General features: G+C 43.0%; 1 protein-coding gene across 1 annotated transcript in view; it reads right to left on the bottom strand.

Moving 5' to 3' along the window:
* Window positions 1–393: 393 nt before the first annotated feature.
* Window positions 394–19,621, bottom strand: part of COL24A1 (collagen type XXIV alpha 1 chain) — a 256,293-nt gene continuing 237,065 nt past the window's right edge. The window contains exons 47-60 of the mRNA XM_077278882.1: window positions 18,949–19,056; window positions 15,747–15,854; window positions 15,529–15,636; window positions 15,396–15,449; window positions 15,201–15,263; window positions 13,150–13,203; window positions 12,157–12,192; window positions 11,206–11,241; window positions 11,070–11,096; window positions 9,966–10,031; window positions 7,428–7,596; window positions 4,969–5,078; window positions 4,562–4,771; window positions 394–1,693 (exon numbers count right to left, since the gene is read on the bottom strand). Coding sequence (XP_077134997.1) covers window positions 1,550–1,693; window positions 4,562–4,771; window positions 4,969–5,078; window positions 7,428–7,596; window positions 9,966–10,031; window positions 11,070–11,096; window positions 11,206–11,241; window positions 12,157–12,192; window positions 13,150–13,203; window positions 15,201–15,263; window positions 15,396–15,449; window positions 15,529–15,636; window positions 15,747–15,854; window positions 18,949–19,056 — 1,293 coding nt within the window. The 3' untranslated portion in view covers window positions 394–1,549. The remainder of the gene's footprint in view (window positions 1,694–4,561; window positions 4,772–4,968; window positions 5,079–7,427; window positions 7,597–9,965; window positions 10,032–11,069; window positions 11,097–11,205; window positions 11,242–12,156; window positions 12,193–13,149; window positions 13,204–15,200; window positions 15,264–15,395; window positions 15,450–15,528; window positions 15,637–15,746; window positions 15,855–18,948; window positions 19,057–19,621) is intronic.

The following is a 19,621-nucleotide window of genomic DNA, read 5'->3' on the forward strand; positions in this document are numbered from 1 at the left end:
CAGAGGCCCGGCTCCGGGTACCCCTCGGCCCTGCGGCGGTGTGGGGGCGCTCCGCATATGTATTAGGTCCTTTAACTGTCAAACACATGGGTGTAATCTGCCATCTCATATATATATGGCCAGTGTAAAGGGACTGACTCACCGTTTTTTTATAATGAAACTAGCCCTGCGGTGAACTGATCCAAAATAAACTGCTTTGGGGAAATGCAGTCTTATGTGGTGACCATGCTCTGGAAAGAGACAGCAGCAGCAGCAGATACTTCTGTTTTATGACAACCATATACCCTGTGGTGCAGGGAATCCGTGTAATGGATAATCGCCATCAGCAGCCGTTACAATGTAACAAGACAACTTACATGAATAAATGTAAAGCACAGACCCGAGACGCCGATCCTCGTAGTACAGCGCTGTTTTATTAACACTAAGGTAGATCTTTTTATTAGAGTGGTAAGAGGCGACTGACAATCGTATTTTATGATGAAAGGGTAAAATATACACGTAGAAACATAAACCATACATGAAAGCCGTTTTAACATCATGTTCAACTTCTGCAGCCACATTTTTTTTTTTGACTGAAATATGGATTTTTTTTGTTGTAGACAAATGAGAATTAAATAAAAAAAATAGCACCAATTAATATTGCAAAGGAAAAAAAAAACATCATCTACACGACTGCAACGATTATAATTATTATAACTTAACATCAGCATTTTAAAATATCTGCTGTATTAAAATTTCAATACATGTTACAAAATATATACACACTTTTATCAACATGGATGCTGGGGATGGGGGGGGGGAATGCATCCCGAACAGGGCAAAACTTTTATTTGGAAGTTTTTGTTTTGTACAATAGAAAATTTGTTTTATAGGCACCATATACGCTGTGCTATGCGGGGCTATCTAAAAAAAAAAAAATAGATTGATCCTTTCACATGAATCTATTGAAATGTGAGGAAACGAGAGGATGATGGATGTAGCCAGTACATACAGAAGTGAAGCTGTCGGATCCATTCCATTTACGCCATTAGCACCTTGTTTTCTTACGAGTACCAGGCAACATGGAAGAGGTAGGGTACCATCCCGAGAGAGGTAAATGTCCGCGTAGGACCAGAATCCAACTTTTCGTCCCGTCGCTGTTGCCGGGCCGGTGATCGCTCTCGTTCTATTATTGCACTTTTCAGAGCAGTAACCAGTACTGCTCCGCAGCAAGCCGACCGCTTCCCTGGAGGCAACTTGTACAGTGCTTTATATTTGTCTCAGGTTTAGATAAAGTTTTTTTTTTACTCTTTTCGATTTAAAGTTGTATTTATATATATATAAAAAGATTAATAAAAAAAAAACTTAAATACTCTATCAATATCAAAGTTCTTTATCCCCTGTGAAATACGTCCTTCTTAGGAGGAAGTCTCTTCCGGCTTCTTTAGAAGATTGCCCACACAATGGTCTGTAATAGTCACGCAGTGGAGACACTGCTACCTTCCTTTATTTTATATGCTCTTTTGTAGAAAAAGAGACTTTCACTTAGCAGCTGTCCCTCTAGATTATATCAGAGGAAGCAGACTGGGCCATTCTCCAAATAATGCTGTCCTTTCTGGAGCGGGGTGAACTTGGAGATGTCAACGATGGGAAGTTGGTTTGGTTCTTGAGTGTGAAACTTGAACTTTGTCTTGTGCCAGCTGCCGTCGTGTACCTGGAGCAAAGAGAGCAATTATTGGTCACTGTCAATACATATATGGGGTTAATTTGGACAAACCCCTTACAATAAAGAGGTCTCAACAATGGGTTGATGTGAGAGGGGTCTGCTGCCAGGGCCTTCTGCAATCAGCTGGTATTGCTGGGGAAATGGTAGGTCATCACTGCCCCTGCAGCTACATTGTACTTGTCAATCAATGAGCCTTCCAGATAGACCCTGACTGAAGTGACTGGGGAGTAGAGAGGGTCCCCAAGACGGGAAATCTCCTCTACAATAACCATTTTCCACAATAAGGTAGAGAACATCTTGACATTTATTGTAAGGTTGTTCTCAAGACCTAAGGTCTTCAGGAACACACCGCTCCCCAGCCTCCTGACTCCCTGCCTGCAGGAAACCTATGTGCTCCCGAATGATTGACAGTTTGGACCAGCGGTATCGTCGTCCCTGTGACCTAGCGCGTGCGCTCTTCCATGTATATTTTCTTCTGTAGCATTGGGATAGGACAGGGACATTGAAGCTGGCTGGACCCTGCCAGCTCAGAGAAGCACTTCCAAACTAGATAGAAAAGAGCTTGCACGCGCATGCTACTTGCTTATCAGACCCGGCCACGTCTGATGGACTGTAGAGGAGGCCGATAACTTAGAAAACTAGCAGTCAACTGTAGAATTCAATATCCCTCCATTCTTGAGAATAATTGGTAAATTGCAAAGTTGCTTGTTGTTAAACTTCTATCTTCAGAATTGTTTCCTTGATACTGTCTATTTCACTGGTTGTAGATTTACAGTTTTTCAGCATAACAGGGTTCAGACAATATGCAGCTCACAGAACCCCTTCTGGTTTTAGATATTACGCCCCCATCAATGTCCTCAAGAGAATTTATCAAAAGATAACAAACCCTTTTATATCAGGCACTTCTAGTCTCCGCGACTTCTGGCTCACTAATTCAAGTCACATGTCAAAGCTCGTTAAAGGGTCGATAGTGACTTGTAGGTTTTCTGCTTCCAACAGGTGGCGCTACAGAGTTCAAGTCCACTTCCTCTCTAAAGAGGCAATTTGCATAATTAATTTGTATGAAGTCCTGACCCATAAAGGGGCGGTCCGAAATACTACTTAATTTTCATCTTAAATCCCTAGCTATTTAATGCTATACTAGAAATGTAATCTATATTCTAATATACTTTAATGCAGAATTCCCTATCCTTCCCTAACTACACTAACTGATTTTATTAGTTTTTTTTCCAATTTCCTTTTTGATGACACTTTGTGTGAGAATCCCACTATATGCTGGGATACTCAAAACTAGTCGTCATCAGGGGGCAGAAATGAAGTGTTATCAGAGATGCTTGTTTCAGAGGTTGGGCTAGTCCCTTTGTGATATGCGCAATGACAGTGCACTCTCTCTCCCCGACTCACATGCATAGTAATGAGCCGGCAACAGAGGGCACTGTCAGTGTGTGTTGTAATAAAAATACCTGTCATGCATAGAACAGTGACATCACTGATGCTAGATGATGGCATTAAATAGATGGGCATTTAGGATGAAGATTATGTTATTTTTCAGACCACTTCTTTAAAGGAGCCATCCTAGCCACACACTGGTTCCATATAGTTATACGCCTAACCTTTAAGGGTATGTTTCCACGGTCAGGAAACGCTGCTTGTTTGACGCTGCGCAGAGCTGCAGCGTCAAACAAGCAGCGTCCAGATGTTCCAGCATAGTGGAGGGGATTTTATGAAATCCCGTCTCCACTATGCGTGGAAACCCGCACGCGGCGGCCCTGCGACTCCGGACATGCTGCGCGTCTTTTCAGATCGCAGCATGTCCGTACACCTTGCGGGGACGCAGCGTCCCCGCAAGGCATATCACAGGGCCCTATGGGAGAGAGCGATCATCCCGGATGTGAAGAGTTAACACATCCGGCATGATCACGTCCCAGAAAGGGGGCGGGGCTTAGCGCCGAGCGGCTTCGCCGCTGCGGCGATACCGCCGGCCATCCTGACAGTGGAAACATACCCTAACATGAAATTCCTAATATACTGAATACTTTCTGTCAGTGTATCCTCATCATTTTTATATATTTTATTTCAGAGAGGATGGTCTATATATAAAAAAAAATCACTATTAAATGGGACCACACAGGCCGATTTTGTCTATTTTAGTTAATGCTTAAAGAGGTTTCCACTCCTTTTTTCAGTTTATCTATCCATTGGTCATCAGCATCAGGTTCCTATTTTCTTCCAATCCAATTCTGTATTGTGTTATTCCTTTGTTACTTTTTCTTAGAAATGTATAAATAGCTTGACAACTGGGTGTTACCACTTTGGGTTTGCCCCTACACATTCTGACACTGTCCAACCAGTGATTCTGGTGGAAAAACAGAGGAATGGAACAATGTAGTGTTCCGGGAAAAGATTTGCAAGAATTGCCATTTCATGCTCAATGGAAATATTTAGTAAAATAGACATATCAGGAAAGGCGACTTGTGTAAGTGTTGCTGAAGGTCTCTTCTGTCTCCTGAACTCTAAGGCCCTAACAAATCAAGACTTATGTTTACCCAAGAGTCTTAATGAAGACAACGCTGGGGTAAGATGTGCATTATTCAGAGGTCTCTTAATGAAATTTGTGCACCTTGGAACTGTCATGCAAATGATGGCGGAGAGTATGATGAATTTTCCGGGCAGGCTTTACCACGCCCCATCACTTTGGCAGAGACTGGCGTAAAAAAAACACCAAAAGGCGCAAAAGGTTTCTGCAACTTCGAGTTGCGCAAACATTTTTTGACATTTCAAGGAGTTTTACACCTTAATGAATAAGGACCTAGGTGTGTGCTCTGCGGCTGTTGGTTTGCTTCAGTTGCGTCTTACCTTGCATTCATCTAGAAGTACGTTTCTTTCAAGTAATTTGTTTCCTTCAAAATTGTAGCCATTCCATCCCTTGAAGGTAAGAGGTGTCTCTCCACCAACATCTGTCCCTAAGACCGGAGTGTTCAGACAGTGGATAGTGATGGTGTGAACGGCCTCCGAACTCAGCAAATGGAGGAAATTCATCTGCACTTTGCCGACGCCAAATTCCAGCTGGTCAAAAAGGAAAAGATGAGTTGGTATACAGAGTATTACAAGATGAATGCAACAAATGAATGCTAGTCTCCAGTCACTGCACTCATGCGATGTGACATGGGGGGTTCCTTTTGGGGTGGAGAGTCTGTTAGAGAGGTCTGGTCCTGGCAACCCATCAACACAATAGTGCTGCCTCGTTTTACAAGTTACAATACCTTTGTCACAGTAAGAGGCGATAAACACGTCTGTCCTCCTGCTGTAAAGTTACAGAACACTTCTATCGAATCCGATGGACAGCCAAGATTTGGGTCAATCCAATACTTTCCTAGAAGACACAGAAGAATTGTACAGCCGGTGAGTGAAGAATGCAGATTGGGGCATGGACAATTCAGAAAGTATTAAAAAGAAAAGTTATGGCTCTTGGAAGAAGAAAAAAAATAACAAATTTTGGGTCGTTAAAATGAAATGGGCTGTCCCACAAACAAAATACATCATCTGTTCACAGCAATAGTGATAAATGTATCACCGGGAGGAGTCCAACCACTGGTACCCCCACCGATGACAAAAACGGGTCCTGTATGCCCCTCGGGGGAGGAGCCGTAGTGCGCATCACCACCACTCCATTTCACACTACCACTTATTTTATGCAAGGGATACGGGACCTCCATTCTCAAGAGGAGTGGTGGTCCCAGTGGTTGGACTACTAGTGATCATGTATGTGTGGGCAGGTGATAGACATTGTTTGTTGTATAAACCTTTTTTGGATTTTGTGCAGCTAAATAAAATCAGAATGAGCTCATTAACACCTCAACCTAAAATTCATGGGGCATTAACACCAATAAAGTGGTGTCAAGATAAGCCAATCTGACCTGTACTCTATTCAGAAAATACAGATAGATCTGTAAACAGCAGCTTAATGACAGTATTTCTCCCAGAAAATTATCACAATTACATATGCTTTGTTATACACATGTTTATTTCCCCTGTGTGTATTGAAGCAACACAAAAAAAAAAAACAGAAAAAAAAGCAAATTGAACATAATTTCTAACAAAACCCCAAAATGTGCTGGACAAAATTGTTGGCAACCTCAACTTAATATTTGGTTGCATACGATTTGGAATGAATAACTGCAATCAATCACTTCCTATAACCATCCACAAGCTTCTTACACCTCCCAACTGGAATTTTGGACCACTCTTAATTTGCAAACTGCTCCAGGTCTCTCATATGTGAAGGTCCCTTCTCCCAACAGCAGTTTTAAGATCTCTCCACAGGTGTTCAATGGGATTTAGATCCGGACTCATTGCTGGACACTTCAGAACTCTCCGGCGCTTTGTTTCCATCCATTTCTGGCTCTTTTTTAAGTTTGGGGTCACTGTCCTGCTGGAAGACCCATGACCTAGGATGCAAACTCTGCTTTCTGACACTGGGCACTACAGGACAACCTAAAATCCTTTGGTAATCTTCAGGTTTCATGATGCCTTGCACACAGTCAAGGCACCCAGTACCGCAGACAGCAAAACAACCCCAAAATATATTTGAGCCTCCACCATATTAGACTGTAGGTACTGTGTTCTTTTCCTTGTAGACTTCATTCTGTTTTCGGTAAATTGTAGAATGATCGGTTTACCAAAAAGCTCTGTCTTGGTCTCATCTGTCCATTAGACGTTTTTCCAGAATGATTTTGGCTTACTCATGTACATTTGACAAACTGCTATCTAGCTTTTTATGTCTGTGTCGGTAGTGGGGACCTCCTGGGTCTCCTGCCATAGCATTTCATTTAATTCAAATGTCAATGCAACCTGAGCCTGCAGGACAGATTGAATTTCTTTGGACCTTGATTGGGGCTTATCCACCATCCAGACTATTCTGCGTTGCAACCTTTCATCAGTTTTTCTCTACCGTCCACATCCAGGGAGATTAGCTACAGTTCCAAAGGTTGTAAACTACTTGATTATGTTGCACACCGTGGACAAAGGAACATCAAGATCTCTTGAGATGGACTTGTAACCTTGAGATTGTTTTATTTTTTATCAATTTTAGCTCTCAAGTCCTCAGACAGTTCTCCTCTTTCTGTTCTCCATGCTTAGTGTGGCATACAAAGACACACAATGCAAAGATTGAGTCAACTTCTCCCCTTTTTATCTGGTTTCAGGTGATTTTTTTTATATTGCCTACACCTGTTACTTGCCACAGGTGAGTTTGAACGAGCATCACATGCTTGAAACAAAGTTGTTTACCCACAATTTTGAAAGGGCGCCAACAATTTTGTCCAGCCCATTTTAGGGGTTTTGTGTGAAATTATGTCCAATTTGCCTTTTTTTTCCTGCTTTTTTTGGTGTTGTTCCAATACACACATAAAATGAACATGTGTATGTCAAAACTTGTAATTGCGATCATTTTCTGGGAGAAATACTTCATTTTCTGGAACAATTTCAAGCGTGCCGACACTTTTGTCCATGACTGTATATGTTTTTTTGTAGTCCAAAAGCTCATCATAATGCACCATTCCACATGCTATGGAGTTGGAAATGGGCCCCATAACCCCTTGGGCCCCTGTTTGGCTGCCCAGGTTGCACCAATGGTAGGTCCACACCTAGTTTTAACCTCATGGACCCAATGCACCATCTGCACGCAGGGAACCTTTCCCCCGCACTCACACTGTACACCTACCGTCTGATACTTTCCGTTCACAGTGCAGAAGGTCTCGACAAATGCGAGCTGGATTGTCCCGGGTTCCTGGAGGGTTCTTTATACTGTGCATTAGATCCGTCAGGTAGTGGAGTGTTTTAAAGATCTCCGTGCTAAAGTCCAGTATTGTTACTTCAGTATTTTGATAGCTCTGTTGTTAGTAATGTTACATTGTACCAGAGTATTCCACATATTAGTTACGGTGAATGTTACAGATAATCAGATGTGGGATAGTTATGTCCATGCAAAACATTAGTTCAAATGTTAATAAGTAACAAGGAAAAATGAAAAAAAAAAAGAATATTTCATTAACTTTAGAAAATCCGCAACATTTACCAATCACGTCTTAAATTAGAAGAATTACCATCAATTACCAGAATGGTTGCAGACAACCTTTTGTATCTATTTAAGGAGTAGACCGGCATAAAAATGACATTTTGGTGACTATTTATCAATACTATGTCTGCAAAAGATTTTTACAAAATTTAGCACATTTGTTTGGCGCACATTATAACGCTATATATTTTCGAAGATAATAGCAATTCTTAATGTTATTGTTTACTGCTCGCTGCCTAGGTTAATGACCACTGCTGCAGTCTACCAGTGGTAGCTGGTCTCCTAAGCAAAGAGTGCAGCACTTACAAATGCCTTCCTATAGAGCTTGTAAGCTCTGGCCACCTTCAGAGTTCCTGCACTTCTCCAACGCTGCAGAGGCAAAGTGTTCTCCACTAGCAGCGCCAGAGAACTCCCAGCTCCAGTCACTAGTGCAAAAGTGTTTCTCCTCCAAACTGTCACTTAGCCAGGAGCGCACTGTCACTCAACCAGGAGCGCACTGTCACTCAACCAGGAGCGCACTGCCTCTTGGCAAGCAGGAAACTGGGGAGCAGTGTGCTCCTGAACACATCTTCAGAATAACTCCAAGGAGACATATTAATTAGCTTTGTAGTATATTAATGAAGTCGGCATAAACACTTTTACGTTTAAAAGATGTTGTGAGTACATACTCTAACTTTCATTTTTCTTTGACTTTCATATCAATTGGCAATAAGTGCATGCATGAGCTCTGGATATCTTGTACTTGGTGATATCTTCTTGGGGTCGGTTTTATCCACAGGCTTTGATCTTAATGCCTTTTATACAAATGTAGATGCCTGATGTTCGTATTTTAGTAATGTGCTAAGTGTCTACTTTTAAAAATATGTTTGGTACAAGGGTGTTATATGATTTATTTTTTTTAATTTCTAATTCACGTTTTGTTACAAATGTGAATATTGTTTTGACAACAAAATGGTTAGAAAGGTTTGCGGAGGACTCAGAACTCTGCCAGGAAAACACAAACTTTTAAATTTATTGACCTTAAAGGGGCTGTCTACTATTTGGACAAACCCTTCTAAACCCCTATGTTCCCCCCCCCCCCCCCAGTAAAACAATAACACACTCACCTCCGATGTCAGCACCATTCCAGCGATTTCGGCACTGGCTCTTCCGGGGCTCACATGACATTGTTATATCACGTGATTCCTGCCGCCAATCAGCACTGGCTTCACTAACCCCGCCTTCCGACAAATTAATTACATCCATTGGAAGGAGAGTGAAGTCACCCCTGAATGGCCACAGAGATCACTTGACATTTAAATGTCATATGATCTCTGGGAGCCCAGTGCCGACACTGCTGGAATGGCACCGTTGGTGAGTGTAAATTTATTTTTGTTTACTGGGAGGAAACATAGGGATTCAGAAGATATTGTCTGAGTAGTGGACAACCCCTTTAAGAATTTTCTCTTTTTTTTGCTGCTGGTCCTTTCTTTTGATTTAAAAGGACTCTGTCAGCAGGTTTTTGCTATGGAATAAGAGAGCATCATAATGTAGGGACAGAGAGCCTGATTCCAGTGATGTGTTGCTTACTGGACTGATTTGTGCACTTTTGATACAATTCCTGTTATGGATGTAGCAGTGCGCTGAATACGGAGGTGTGTATAATCCCACCTACACCCCTGATTGGCAGCTTGCTGACAGCATACACAGGAAGCTGCCAATCGGTGGTGGTGGGGGTTACACAGATTAGCTGGCAGCCAACCTAGTCCGGCTGTGATAATCTCCTGCTGATAAAATATTAATTGCACTGAAACACAGCCTAATAAGTGACACATCCCTGGAATCAGGGTCTCTGCCCCTGTAATGTGCTGCTTTCAGATTAAATCAAAAGCTGCTGACTTTCATAGTGATATCATGTTGCCCAGCATTACACATCGTGATAATGTTACATGCACAGTAGTGTGTGGTCGTTGGCCGCTGCAGGCACATAAGGTCACTATTTTTCAGGACCAGGGACCATGAAGAAATTAAAATAGTAAATATATTTCAAAGTTTAATTTTGCATCCATGATAGAATGAAGGGGTCAGAATGAATGAATATCCGTCAGATTCCCCTTTCACCCCCTCTTCCCACAGGCGCGGCCTCCTCTGTGTGATAGTGAATGCATTTTGATTTTGGGCAATATGAAAATGATGGCTTTCTACCTCCATCTTCAAAGCTGCGTGTGACTCCATCAGGGCCTGGATGGCTGAGTTCATGTCCATCACTTTCTACGTAATGAAATGGAAAAAGTTAATAATAAAACAAAACCTGTGAACTTGCAGAGCGCAGACCGGCGGCCTCTCTGTCGACCATGCATCTGCTGGAATCTACTCTTCTGTGGCTTCACATGTCAGACATTGGCCCCATGGTTATTTTTTTACAACTTTTTTTGCTTTATAATTGATTTAAATAGATTACATAACGGATGATAAACTTACATCACTTTTGCAATTCTTCCTATTCTGACAGGCCACCGCCGATTGTCTGCTCTGTGTGTACCCCTGCATCAATATCCAGCAACAAGGGGAATGTCTCACAGGACCACTGCAGCCAGTCAGTTGCCGCTGATCGCATGCATCCTTTACATTTCCTTTTCAGATGGAAAGAGAAGGCTGCGGCCAATCGGAGGCCTTTGATTGGCTACAGCGGTCATCTGATGCCTCACTCCACCGATGTCTCCACACGTTTGAAAAATGCTCCAAGTATTCTGATCAGATTGATCAGTTTCTCCACCTTCTCTATTCTGTCATTACATGAAAATTGGACCTCACTCAGATGTCATCTGAGTGCGCCTTGATTTTTTTTTCCACAGACCCATAGACTTGCATAGACTTGTGAACCAACAGTCCGAGGAAAAAAAATCGGACATGTGCACAACCCCATGGAATATCATAGGTACGAGTGCTATCTGTGAAAGCCACATATAGCACTTGTACGTGAAATTCAGTCATGTGCATGAGCCTGTACAAAAGGATTGGGCCTATAGATATCCAATATGTCCAATCATCCTCTTATATGCTTCCCGTACACAAATTACATTTTTATTCTATCCACCAATTATGGAAGGATCGGATGAAGACAAGTCCTAAGTTTTGTTTGAATCCCCTGAGATAAAAAGGATACATCAACAGCTCCATTATGATGCACTGAAATATATATATATATATATATATATATATATATATATATATATATATATATATATATATATATATATATATGTCATAATTTATGCCTGAAAATCTTTATATGTCCTTTATACTTACTGCTGGTCCTGGCGCACCCCGTGGACCCTAAAATAAACATTTAATATCCTGAGTGTACAATGATACAAGGACCAATACATCTTGTATAAATACGGTAATTGTACTCAACGCATATTGTGCTTTATATTATACTTACAGGTGGACCTGGGTTTCCTGGGGGTCCTTGAGGTCCCTAAAAATTGAACCATATTCATTATTAAATGGCAAAATTTTTCAAATATATCTATGCATAAGATGGAGGCAAATATTAAATGTGATTAATGTGAACAGGTTATTGTAAAAGTCATATCACACTGGACCTTTATTGCGATCGTCACTTGATTTTACAATAAAGTCTCCATGTTATTATACTGATATCTTAGACTTGATAATTATTTTGAAAGTCCATGTCAGAAGGGCCATATGAGCCTTTATTAAAAGGTAGCTCAATATCCACCCACCTGGCCTGATTGACAGCTCCTCAGTGTTCCTCCTCCCTGCTGAGATCTCACACTGCTCAGAACACGCTGCAGCTGACAGTCAGGCTGGGGAGACGGAGACTGAATACACTTGGTCTCATGGGTTCTATCAGTCAATACTCATATTTATAACAGAATTAAAAAGTCATACTGACATTGATTTTCAAAATAAATATATCAGTCTCATCAGGTTTAATCTCTATGCAATAATTTCTATTGTAAAATGTGGTGACAGATCCACTTTAAATACAAAACAACCTTCAATGAGCCCATAATTGGTTAATGTAGCGGATGTCGAGATCACTGTTGTCCCAAGGCAAAGTTTCTTTTACATCAGGAGCCCACCATGTATTGCTGCAGTTTGGGGGCTGCTTGTAACATTAGTAATTACCCTTAGATTAAGGGAAACTCTCGTTTATATGAGCAGATATAAGCATCTGAAATCCTTTGGTCCCCTGGGCAGAATATTTGGGGGTCTGTTTAACCATTGCAGGTAGAATTAGTGCCCCCCATTATTTGGGGCATCATATAGATAATAGGGGGGTCTGTCAGGTGACAGATGCTCTTGGATCAGCTGCTCATTCTCAGGCCGCCCTGATATGTATAGTTTCAACACTGCATTTTCTTACCATTTCGCCTTTTGATCCTTTGTCACCCCGATTTCCCTAAAAAATAAAAAAAGATAAAAATGGCTAAGAATTTATGTTTTCCTTATGGACAAGATACATACACAAAGTTATCTCCTAAGTTATGGTCTTCGCTAGTGCATCACTATGCAGGCAGTCTGTGCACATCAATGGCATATGCTTAGAAGCTGCATGCAGAGTTAGGCTATGTTCACATTGTAGCTTTTTTCAGGCTTTTTTATTTTTAGCAGGTCTGCATTTAAAAATGCTTGAAAAAGTGCTCAGAAAATTCTTGAAAAATTCTGCCTATTAATTTCTTGTGAAAACCTATTTGCTTTCTACATTGTTTAGAAAAAAAATCATCTCCAAGAAATGGTAAAAAAAAAAAGTCACCCACAAAAAACTTTACCGAAACACTTCAGGAGAAAAAAATAAATAAATCATCACTTCCTGAAGCGTTTTACGCATGAAAATCCCGTCGTTTTTGACCACCGGAACGAAACAAAAACATAGTGTGAACATAGCTTAAAGGTCTGTGCACATGGAATTTTTTTCAGGAGTCTTGTTTTACTATTCTCACAGGCCCTTTTACTAATGCAGTGAAATCCTTTCCATACATTGGGGTGAAGCGAAGCGGGCATATAAATTGGATCAAGATGAGAGCGCAATGCTCGGACTGGCCGGCAGCTCTCCCTACCCGAGTGTGCCAGCTGCATAGAAACAGATCAGGTAGGGAGAGCTGCCGGCCAGCCCGTGCACTGTGCTCCGATCTTGCTCTGATTTATATGGCCGGGTGACTGCGCCTATAGACTAAGACAGGAGTGACTCTTAAAGGTCTTTGAAGTCTCATCCATATTACAGCTACTTTAATATATTGCAAAAAACACGCTGAGCTTACACCGCATGGGAACGTAAAGCGACCGACCAGACTCTAGTTTTCGTTTATCCCTGCATGTACGACGGGTGTAACCTGCAGAACCATTTATCTCTACTCACCAGATTGCCTGTGGGTCCTATTATTCCACCAGGACCTACGGGACCGCTGTTTCCCTTGACCGAAGAAACGATAAACCAGTCAGTAAAACTAAATACGATTCATTCAGCTTTTCACAACTTTATACATAACACCTTTATGACAGCGCCAAATTTTCGGTTTCACAATTTCATTTTTTTCCCCTTTCCACTCAGATAAATCTCGGCAGAACAGACAAGAGTTCAAAGGTGTAAACCTGTCGGCAATCGCCCAACGAATGAGCAAAATGCTGCTAATGTGTAGGGTGATTGGACTGATTGTACCAGAACATAAATCATTGTTCTCGGCAGCACATCGTCCAGTGTAAGCTGCAGATAACATGATACTGTATGGGGACAGATTGATCTATTAGTGATCGGTCTGTGCCCATCGTTCTTTGACAGCCTATGTAAAGAAGGTGGTAAACAAGCGCTGAACCCTTCAATATTGTCGATTACGCTCATTTAACATTCTAAACTCAGCTTGTGTAAATGCAACCAAAATGTGTTGGTGCAATATGTTTACTTTAAACTTTTGCCCAGGGCCCCACTTTGTTGAAAACCGGTCCTGCCAGCAGACTATTGCGGCGCCCCAGGGTCCTGGTCGTCGCAGTGGTATTGCTTTCCTCTCGGGGAGAGTGATGCTTTGTTTGGAGGCAAGAAAGGATAACTGCATCCAGGTATCACAAACATGCAACACATTCACACTCCAGCCCACCAGGGGGAGATTCTGCTCCTATTTATTAGGTCACTCCCCACATATATATAACTGGTAGTCTGTAGGGAAAGTGAAAAAGAAAGTTCCACACAGTAGTCTGAGGAGGACAGAGGGTCAACGGAGCTGTGCATGCCCTTTGAGCTGCAGCTCCCAGAAAGAGGCATTGAAAAGCAGAATTGTATTGCAGCGAACATGAAGGAAGTCGAAGCAAAGGAGAGGATACCAGAAGGGGACCAGCCCCGAACAGGCTGCCTCATTCTGAGGCGCAGTATCCCGGTAGCCAGAACACCGAGGGAGTAAGGACCTCTACGCCTTATTTCAGAGTCCGGCAGGACAGCTAATTGCAGGTTACCTGTCCGAACCTTCACCGAGGAGGCACGGTGACACCCACAGAGCCGGGTTATCTAAGTGACCCTATAAACAGGCTCAAGTCACCAGTCATACGGGTTTTGTCCTATCCTATCCTATACGGGGGACAGAGAGAGTGAAACATCACATCTGTGAGACCCTTATGTGAAGCCATAGGCAGTAAGGGACTACACCACTGCAGCGCAAGGGAAGGCTACTGATTTCCACTTGGACAAGGGGACTCTGGACTTGCCTCCAAACCGTCCGGACTCTGCCTGCCCTGTGATCTGGTGCTCTGGACTGTGGATGCTGAAGTCTTCAGTAAAGGTAAAGAGACTGCAACCTTGTGTCCTCGTTCTTCTCTGCTCCTCTCACCATCCACCATCTACACACCGGGAAGCCCTGGGGATATACTTCACCTGTGGGAAGGTATACCATCTACCTGCCATAACATCACCCCAGCGGACCCCTTAAAGCAGCGTCGGTCACCCTGACCGGATGCCACAGGTGGCATCACGAACATAAACTTCATCCCTTTAAAGACCTTTCCCCTTTAATACGGACGTCCCAGGGCCACGGATTGGGTCAGCCACCGTGACATCCCCCTGTGAACCGCAGGACCCGGTACCGAGTACCCCTGGGGGCGCTCCACTATGCTATTCCATATAGCATAAAAAATGGCATAGTGAACACTCTTTTGGCCGCCTATGTGTGATGCATATAACAAGAGTTTCCCCCAGCGTAAACCAAGCAGACGCAGCCGCCTAATGAAAAAAATTAGAATCAGTGAATGACCAATGTTCCCCACAGGTAACTGAGACTTGTGACTGTGAGTGATTCCACTCTGCGGACAGCACTATGGAATATGTTAGTCTGACGTAAATCATAAGAGATGATTGAAATCAATATTTAGAATAATGTCCTCCATAATGTGACCAATATTAGTGCCAGAGCGATAATGGATACTTACAGCTTGTCCAGGAGGACCTTTAGGACCAGTGATACCCACTAGACCAACGTCACCAGAAGGACCCTATAAAACAAGCTTCAGTTAGAATGTGTGAAATTACACCACTGTACCAACTTCTATTCCTCCCCTTCTTACAAAGATTTTATAACTTTAAAGACAATAGCAAAAACAATAATAATATAGATGGTATTGTACCTTTGGGCCAGGGAACCCTTGGAAACCCATGAGACCTTGATCACCATCGTCTCCCTGTATATTCACAATGCTTGATTAGTCCTTATTCATTACATCATGAATCTTTACTGGGCAAGAGATGGTGGATGCTCACCAGAAGCCCCTTTAGGCCACTTTCACCTTTTGGTCCTTGATCACCTTGTGTTCCAGAAAAACCCCTTGAGCCTGATTTTCCCGGGTAACCACGTAGTCCTGTCTCACCCTCAAAAAGTTTAAAATCAAAGTAATTAATTGAAATTTTAATTTTAAAATTCCTATAATTAATGTGGGATAATAGTAAGTAAAAAGTGTATAATAATAGGTCATTATTACCTTAGGTCCTGGGGCACCATCACTTCCTTGAGGGCCAGGAGAACCCTTTGGCCCTTGTCGGCCAGGTAGACCTGCCAATCCAGTGAGCCCGGGGCTGCCACTTACACCCTACAGTGATTAAATAGATATGTAATTTGTGTTATCAGAGATGGAGGTAATGAGTCTATATGATAAGGAGGACGATTGAGGACTAACTGGGCACAAACCATATTAAAAATGTCCCTAAATAGGGTGTTATCAGATTGTTGTTGCCATTAAAGGATTATTCCCAAGATAGTAAGTTGTTCCCTATCCAGAAAATAAGGGGATAACGTACTGATTGCCGGAGGTCTGACTGTAGAGACCCCCAGTGAGCCCAAGAATAAGGCTCAGGGACCAAGCTCTGCAAAATCCCGCCTTGAATGGAGTGGAGGTGCGCATGCTCTGCTTCAATCTATTCATTGTCTATGGGACTGAGGGCTGTACAACTTTTCAATAATATTCCCCTTTTTCTGGCAGTCCCATAGACAATGAATGAAGCAGAAGTTGAGGGTGCAGTGCTCACCTCTGCTCCATTCAAAACTGGACTCTGCAGAGCTGGTTCCTGGGTTCTAGAGCCATTCGAAAATACAGGAAATTTTCTTTAAGGGTTGTTCCTAAAATAGTAAGTTATCCCCTATCCTATGTATTGTTGGGGGTTCAACTGTTGGGACCCCAGTGATCCATAGGATAGGGGGCAACTTAATATCTTGGAAACAGCCCTTTAACAAGCTTTTCCAGACTCTTGAGTGGCACATATGGCTACCTCTGATACATCCTTGTTTCTGGATCATTGCAGCCATGAGGGAGATGGAATCCATTCAGAGTTGCTGTTAAGTTTCACAGGTAGAAATAATAAAGAAATTTCAGAATACAGTTTTAAACAAATTGAAGGCGTTTTCGGGGATCAAAATTTCGATAGTCTGCTCTTAAATGTTACACACCTGTCCTGTGTGCGGGCTCTGCTCTCTTCACCCCGGTCCGCTAAACTCTATTGTGCTCCACATTGGGCTTTGCGAGTAGACCATCTACCTAGGGCTTAAATAAGGCCTACTAAGATACATACCTATGTCATGGTATAAAGACTCTTAGTTTATCTGAGCACCGTGACCTGCTCAGTTCCTGTTCCTGGACTCCCACAAGTCTGCGGTCTCCTGGACCTCTGCTGCCAGTCTGCTGTCTGCAGGACCTCTTCTACATGTCTGCTGTCTCCAGGACCTCTTCTACATGTCTGCTGTCTCCGGGACCTCTGCTGCCAGTCTGCTGTCTGCAGGACCTCTGCTGCCAGTCTGCTGTCTGCAGGACCTCCGCTGCCAGTCTGCGATCTGCAGGACCTCTGCTGCCAGTCTGCGGTCTGCAGGACCTCTGCTGCCAGTCTGCGGTCTGCAGGACCTCTGCTGCGGTCTGCAGGACCTCTGCTGCCAGTCTGCGGTCTGCAGGACCTCTGCTGCGGTCTGCAGGACCTCTGCTGCCAGTCTGCGGTCTCCAGGACGTCTGCTGCCAGTCTGCAGTCTCCAGGACCTCTACTGCCAGTCTGCAGTCTCCAGGACCTCTACTGCCAGTCTGCGGTCTCCAGGACCTCTACTCCCAGTCTGCGGTCTCCAGGACCTCTGCTGCCAGTCTGCGATCTCCAGGACCTCTGCTGCCAGTCTGCGGTCTCTAGGACCTCTGCTACCTGTCTGAGGTCTCCAGGACTTCTGTTACCTGACTCTCAGCGCCTCCACCAATCAGATGATTTAAGGACCTGTGGCGCTTACACCAGTACACACTGCTTTGTCCAGCTGCACATCATCTACTCCATGGCACCTGCGCTGGGTACTAGGAGCAATTTAAACATTAAAGAAGCTGCAGGTTCTGCACAAGTGCTGTGGCACCGTCAGACATCGGCCCCTCACTGATCAGATATTGACATTGTTAAGAAGGGCCATCAGTATTGTGGAATCCTGATCCAACATTACAAATAATGAGCTGCTTTTTAACTACCCAGAAGCAGCGCCCCTCCTGTTTAAAGGCTGTTTTGTTTTGCTTTCTAATGTTGCTGGCTGCCATACCAAACTTAGTCAATGGATAAGAGCGTCTGAAGACTGGAGGAGAAAAGCAGCTATAATCTTTTACAGAAGAGGTCAAGTCCAAGACTTCTACATCTGCAAGTTCCTAGAAAAACCTTCTGATGGGACAAGAGGACGGCTGCACGTTTTGTGCAGATGTCCGGTCACAGCTTCTAATAACACTCAGGTTTTTCTTCAGTTGGCAAAGATTTCATTTTATAAGATTCGTCCAAAAACAAACAACTAAATAGGATGAAAGTCAGAAGATGTTCTTCTATAACTTTTATCTTTTTATGGATACATCAAACAGCCGGCGGAATATTTCTGGATGACATTAAAGATGAGATACATGGATCTGATATTATCTAAAATACAAAACATGTGAAATTCCTTTTTCCCTGCAGAATAACTGAGGACGTCCTTTCATTTAACACATTTGTATAAATCAAATGTGTGATTGATGTATACATGTCACGTCTTTGCAGTACACAAAATCTAAAATTGCCCTCCATGGATCACCATATGGGGGTCCACATTGAAGGGAATCCGTCAGCAGGATTTCACCCTCCCCCCCAAAAAAACATTTATATGAGCATATAGCTCTTTCAAAGACAAGTCCAGCAACACATTTACTTGGCCAGTCCGTACATGAATAACTTAGAAATCAGCATTTTAATTGATATGCAAATGAGGCTGCAGCACTATGGTAGATCTGAAGCCTCTTTCACTCCAGCTCTATTCGCCGCCGCCTCCTGCTTGACTGATAGCTTCTGTGCTTGAAGTCACACAGGATAGAGGCTGTCAGTGTAGCAGGAGGGAATAGAGCTGGAGTGACGGAGGTTTCATATTTACCATAGTCCTTCAGCCTCATTTGCATATCAATTTAAAAGCCAACTTCTCACTAATGGAGGAAAGGACTGGCTGTGCAAAGGTATTGCTGGACTTGTCTTTGAAAGAGGTTTACACACATATAAATAGTTTGGGAAGTGAAATCCCGCTGACAGATTCCCTGTACGATCCGTGAGCGAACATTTTAGAGTGTTTGGTATCAGATAAAGGGTGTCAGAGTTTTTTGCTAGCATAAAACAAATTCCCATTGCTCTGTATACCACACTTACAATGGGTACAATACTCACAGGTAACCCTGCTTTTCCAGGCAATCCAGGCTTTCCAGGAAATCCAACAACTAAATCAGACCCAGGGTACCCATCCGCACCTCTTAATCCTAGTGGACCTTGTTTTCCCTAAGAAAAGTAATGCAGATTATGCACACATGTGATGGGGGGTTCAGAAGTTTTCAATTATTTATTTTAATTAAGCTTAAAGGGGTATATTGTGAAAAAATATATAGCCCAAAGCCCTCTGCCGGACAGGGTCCAGATTTATCTGGGTCCCTATATGACAAATCCTCAGTGGGCCCCTCTTCTCTTTCAATCTTTCCTTCTTGCCTTTTTTTTTTCTATTGAGAGACTTGTATCAGGGTTTGGTCTTCTGCTGCATGAGCTGTAGTTTTTATTGTTACCATTTTGGATTCATATGTCCTTTGTTGGTCCACTGTGCCATTGGCTGGGCTTGCCTAGCAGGGGCATAGCTAAGCGGCTACCTGGTGTTCCCAGGAGCGCCTGATGGTGGAGTCAGGCTTGAGCTGCAGGTAGCCACCAGGCACCAAGTCTTAGGCACTGGTACCACAGCTGTGAACCCCGGGGGGAGGGTACGCTGGATGGAGACATTATTTCAATAATGGGAGTTACATTAATATTTATGTATATATATGGACACACCTGATTTAAAGATTTTTCAGTATTTTCA

The sequence above is a fragment of the Ranitomeya variabilis genome, chromosome 8 (assembly GCF_051348905.1).
Source record: "Ranitomeya variabilis isolate aRanVar5 chromosome 8, aRanVar5.hap1, whole genome shotgun sequence".
NCBI classification, from domain to species: Eukaryota; Metazoa; Chordata; class Amphibia; order Anura; family Dendrobatidae; genus Ranitomeya; species Ranitomeya variabilis.